The sequence below is a fragment of the Procambarus clarkii genome, chromosome 67 (genome assembly GCF_040958095.1).
Source record: "Procambarus clarkii isolate CNS0578487 chromosome 67, FALCON_Pclarkii_2.0, whole genome shotgun sequence".
Lineage (NCBI taxonomy): Eukaryota > Metazoa > Arthropoda > Malacostraca > Decapoda > Cambaridae > Procambarus > Procambarus clarkii.
The window spans coordinates 25,465,313-25,471,312 of record NC_091216.1 but is presented as its reverse complement, the minus strand read 5'-3'; the positions used below and the strand labels follow the sequence as shown (position 1 = coordinate 25,471,312).

Genomic DNA, 6,000 nt, shown 5'->3' with positions numbered 1-6,000 from the left:
TTCAAATGAGTTGGTCCAGTTTGTTGGTTGGACCAGAATGTGGGTGGACTGCATCCAGTGCTTGGATAGCAACCATAAGTATTTCCAGCAGCTCATAAGGAAGCTTTGACCTAACACCCTGACTAAGTAGATTATATTCCATTAATCATATCACATGACAGAAATAAAGATAAAAGTACTATCATTCCAGTAATGGTACACTTGAATGATAGGGAGAGGTCTCTTCGGGGGTCCTAAATAATCTAAACTCAAACACGCGTTTCAATTATCACGCTGACTGCAACGTTCAGTTTTCATACAATAAAAGAAAATCCTATAAACACTACTCTTTGAAGTCTAATGCCAGCTCAACCACATGCAACTATTAAAAGTTGCATCTCAAAATACTTAGTTATTTCAGTTGTTTGCAAAACACACTTCCTCCTCACAGCTGAGGTGTGTAGGGGGTGCGTGTGTGTGTGTGTGTGTGTGTGTGTGTGTGTGTGTGTGTGTGTGTGTGTGTGTGTGTGTGTGTGTGTGTGTGTGTGTGTGTGTGTGTGGAGAGCGAGATATGTGGTGTGCGGCACCTGCGGCACAGGTGTGCCGCAGGTGCTCACCTTCACTGCCAGGGTGAACAACCCACACTTCAACAGGTGTTACCTCATGTACCATCCTAAACAGCTTCCTGTGTCACCCCAAGAGGCAGATAGATAATGTTGTAGACACACAGACCATAATAAACATATTCCCTGGCTGAATGTCGTATCATACAGACACGAAGGCAGCAAAAGTGAGCAACAGAGGCGCTCTCTAGCAGCTCAACCTTCATGTGTCATTTGGCGAAGGCCTGGTGCATTGTGCTGTGATTTATCAGTACTGTATTGATAAAGTGTGGCTCTTGCTTTTACCTGTAATTTGGGAAAGTGACAGAAGAACTAAATCAGCACATAATGAGATTCATGCAAGTTGATTTATTGATAAAAAGTTTAATAATATACATGAATTCTCCAGAAAGTTATTTGTGGCTTGACTTATTGAGTGGCAAACAAAATACTGTATCCTACATTATCTGAAAAAAAAACAAATAAAATTCTGGCACATACTGGTATTGCTATACATGTACTGTCAGCAGTGATGAGAGCTCTAACTTACTTTTCAAGGTACTAACAATACATCATTATTGATATAATGTCACAGAATAACATACAATACAGAAATGTCATTAATTTTTATCACAACACCTCCATTAATTAAGAGTAATACATGCACAAGGACAAACAAAATATAAAAAAAATGTACAACAGAAGATTAGAATATTAATGTTATTCAATCTATATGTGAAAAATACTCAAATTAGTGTCCTGAACACAGACGGCTTTGAACATCTATTTAACTGGCATTTTAAATGGGTGGCTTTCAACAACCACCGAGTCAGACGACACTTCCACAATTATTTAACAACAACAATTCGGTATAAAAAAATTTGGTAAAGTCACAGGTTATTTTGCTCTAACGCTTGTGCACATAACCCTCGGGCATCACATAAATGGCCAATATTGGTAACATGTTATAACAAGATACTTCACGAAAAATGAATAGAGGCAAAATATATATATTTATAACTAGAGTAGGGAAGTTATGTAATAATATATACAGTACAAACCTAAATAATCCACTACACTAAGGCAGTAATATGAAGTGATTAGTGATAAATAGTTCAATTTCCACATGAAATGTGCTTTAAAGGATAATACAAAATTAAACTGTGAGAGTTTGTGCTGTTCATAAATACCATTTTAATAAAATTTAGTTTTGGTCAATTAATTAGTCTACCTTTACATACATTAATCTTGTAAAAAATTTTGTTATCTTAGATTGACATTAAAGGATATGTAAAATGATCTAGAATATACTGTCCCTCAGTAAGAATATACAATATGCACCACTCTTTCCTAACTGATTCTGAACTTGAAAGCTATTCTATATTTGTCAGTTACATAATTAGTCTTCATTTTATTTTTTTACATAAACTTTTGGTATAAAGATGAATGTACCGTATTAGGAGTGCATTAACAATACAACATAAGAATACTTAAATTATATAATCTGGTAGACTTTGGTATAATAAACAACTTAAGCTTTTATATTTTTCAACTATTTTCTATAAAACCAAGTTACTGCACTTGTCAAAAAAAATAGCAAACATAACTAATACAGAGAATGATTTTGCTATTCAACTTAGTGATGCTACATAGATGGCTGTAACAATCAACCGAAATGGATAAAAAAAAAAAAAAGTTTTACACAAAGATGGTCTCAACTGCTCCTTACTTTCTTGGAAATGGTTACAGTACTACACCAGTTCCTTCCTTCTCAATCCAGTGCACTAGCACCACCACACAGCAGTCAATTCACTACCTATCAACCAAAGGAGGAGGAGGAGGAGTTCCTTGTTGCTGATGTCTGTCTTCAATATTTTTTGTTTGTCCTCTTAAAAGGTGTCAAGAAATGTATTATTCTCCCAGAAAATTGCAAGGATGGTAAAAGCAAAGCATCAGATACAGAATAAGTTAAATTACATGTATATATATATATATACAGTACTAGAAATTGATCAAGAGAAGTAACGCGAGGTCCACTTGAATTCATCGCACATATCTAGTATAAAATATATGAGTATTTACTTTTATCGGTGATATGTGAATAGAAAAAATACCCAAGATTGTTTCAGTAGTTAGTGTAAAATATACATATTCTTCATAGAACACAAAAGTAAAAGTTTTCATTCAGCAAACATGGAAGCTGAAGTCCTTGTTTCTGCACTTTCTACCTATTGTCCACATTCCTATCCCAAAAGAACTATAGAAACTTCATTATAGAAATGAATATTACAGTGCACTAGGAAAGGAAAACTATACCTATTAATCCATGTTTAAGTAAATCAAGAACTTCATATCGTTAAACAGTTTGAAATTTACTTTTTGTTTCAGTTCATAGACACATAAGACTACTTTTGATTAATTATTATCAGAGCTTAAGAAGTTCTATTAATGAATCTCTTCTCAGGTTTTTGTAAGTGGAATGAAAACACAATGTCATTAACATCTCACATCTCAAGAGTTAAGACTACCTAATCCATACCCAAGTCTCTACATCAGAGGACATGTACCCTCCTACAATCACTCCTCTTTATCGTACAAAACATTCATCAGTTATTAAGCACTAATGTCAGAAAAATCAGAATGAAATCTCTAATCATTTGCATAAAATTTTAATCTAGATTTACAAAACTTTGCTAGTCCTGTTTTATCTAAAGGTTAAACTGCCAATTTTGAACCATGCACAAACCAATAATCCATACCATATTTGACTCGTGAAATTTTTTTCAAAACATAATAAATAATAGATTTTGCCATATGACTCGAGAACTATGTTTACATATTTTATCCTTTACCTGTGTACTATATCTCATAATCTGCTCTCTATTGCACAATATGGTACCATGAAATGCCTCCTCCACAAACTAAAACTACTTCACATTTCTCCATGTGCTTTCAGAAAATTTCCTTCCCCACATTTGTGCAAAGAAATAAGAAATTACAACTTCAGAATGTTATTCATGATGCCAGTAGCATTTATGCGCGATAATACAAATGAAATGTTTCATTTCATTCACAGCCTTCTTTACTCCTCATGTTAACTCTCAGTACCAGTCGAGGAGCATTGGCAATTACCAAGAGTACCTGATTAATATACATACTCTGGATGAATATTACCACTGCATCAATTAGACAGATATAATCACTGCACAAAGATGTTGGCTATGCACTGCTTGCCTGGAACCTGAAGTGTTTCCTGCACAATTAGTGGTGGAACAAATTTGCTCCTTTGTCAACTTCATTACAGCAAAAACCAAAGAGCTACTCCCTTAATTATAATTATCCCAATGAGTGTTAAACTAATTGAGCATTAACAGTACTGTATACTGTTATCAAAAATTTTAGGCATTAAACCAGATTTCAAATGTACTAAAAATATTTAAGACATTGTAATTTCAATAAATTTGTTTCTCAGAAAATCTACATGCCTTTTGTTTAACAAATAGTTTTTAACTTACTAGTTATTAACTCATTAATTTTAATACCTTGACATTACATAATACAAAAAACACTTTATAACCAACTTGAATAAAGCAACATGGAACACAAAAACTTTAATGATGTTAATTTAACCATTGAGAGCTTCCAGTGTTTTGGCACAACTTAGAATTTCTCATAGTAACCAAAGAGGTTAAGGGGCAGAACTAAATGTTTAACAACAAAAATTTAAAGTAGAAAAATATGCTTGAGCAAGATTTACACACAAATGTTAAGGCCGGGTTGGTAAGTGAAGCCGGAGCTTCACTTGTTCAAATGAAGTGACTACGAAATTGTTTCAGCTGTCAACTACACAGTAATACCATTTATACAGCAACAATGACAATACTGACAGTGATGATCACATGACGAGCAACCTTAGCACCCAACACCATCTTACAGGTAAGGATATTATGATCTGTAAGTAAACAAACTGAGAAGTGACACATCAAGCTATTAAATTTAATTCTAGGAAATTCAAATATGACCAATTTTTTTTAATTTCACCCAAGAAATCCATCTAATATTCTTCTATCTATACCTGTTTCCTGAGGTATGCACTATTTAGAAAATATATTAAACACCGAATAAACAGATTTTTAAAAATGCTAAAACAAATATGCATAACACCTTGCCAACAACTGAAGAGGAGTCTTTTCTTCAAACCAAAATGACTTTCAATTTGAATTCACAAGGCATAGTGTCTATATAAAGATGCAATTTATCACGTAGTGAATAAATCTGTGGGATCTACATCCTGTACAAGTACAGCAGTTAATACATTACAAGACTGAAAGCTGGCTCAGCGCAGGTGGTCTGGTCGCTGATAGGTTTGATTGGCAAGACTTTGGTGAATAGGTGGCTGGAAACAACGAACGTGTTCCACAGGTAGATTATCGGGATCGCTTGTTTTCAGATACTTATTGAGAACAGCAAAAATCTGCGAGTTGAGTACCTGAAACCGTCTGATGCGGTCACACATCCTTTTCAATTGCTGCAGAGAACAAATAGAAACATTAATATTAATTTAGTTTTTTGTATTAGATCAGAGCCTAATTACTGCCACTTTAGCAGAGGCACCAGATAAATAAAAGCAACTGATATTTTATTTAGGTCCAGACATTCGGGATTGAAATAATGCTAACAAACTAAACACTAATTCAATTTTTCTACCTACAGTATTTACTCATCTACCCATCTACCTCAACACCTCAGTCTATCCATAAACATGTCTCTGATGTGATGGCTATTATGTTATTCTCTAGTTATTCATAAGAATAACTCTTAAATATTCTTCATACTTCTTCGTGACACCTTTCCAATACCAATCCCATTTTTTCCTTCTAGGATGGTATTTGTTTTTTCTATCACAATTGCTCCAATACTCATAAATTCTTCTTTTGAATCTACAGCTCATATCTTTGATTGATCTCTACAATGCACTAGTTCCAAAACACTTTCCTACCGTTTATTCTTGTCTTATTCCTGTTTATTCCTTAGATTAAGCTGCCTCATCTTGCTAAGAGGTTGAGGTTAAAAATGGGATATTGTAATAGTCCTAGAATTTATCTAGAGATGATTCCAGAATTACAGTACGTACTGTACTACTACTAAAGCTCAGCCTAGGGCCAGGCTTGTTTTGTGATAACTTGATCCAACAGGCTGTTACACATCAATAATAATGATTATCCCCCTTTCATAAAATCTCCCAAACAGCAGCAGCATTTCTTCTTTGTACAGCTCCTTCCTGCCAGTGTGTCAGTCTGCCCAGTACGTTTTCCAAATGTTCGGTAAAGTAATTTTAATTTTCATAAGTCTCTTACTCCGTGAAGAAGGTTCCTAATGCCTGGAACTAACTTAGTCATCCTCCTCTGTATATTTTCAA

General features: G+C 34.2%; 1 protein-coding gene across 15 annotated transcripts in view; it reads right to left on the bottom strand.

The window, feature by feature from the left end:
• Positions 1 to 930: 930 nt before the first annotated feature.
• The window catches only part of Cyfip (Cytoplasmic FMR1-interacting protein Sra-1), a 53,636-nt gene continuing 48,566 nt past the window's right edge, over positions 931 to 6,000 (bottom strand). For all 15 annotated transcript variants that reach the window (XM_069310514.1, XM_045757370.2, XM_069310516.1 and 12 more), the window contains one exon: positions 931 to 5,109. In XM_069310514.1, coding sequence (XP_069166615.1) covers positions 4,918 to 5,109 — 192 coding nt within the window. In that variant the 3' untranslated portion in view covers positions 931 to 4,917. The remainder of the gene's footprint in view (positions 5,110 to 6,000) is intronic.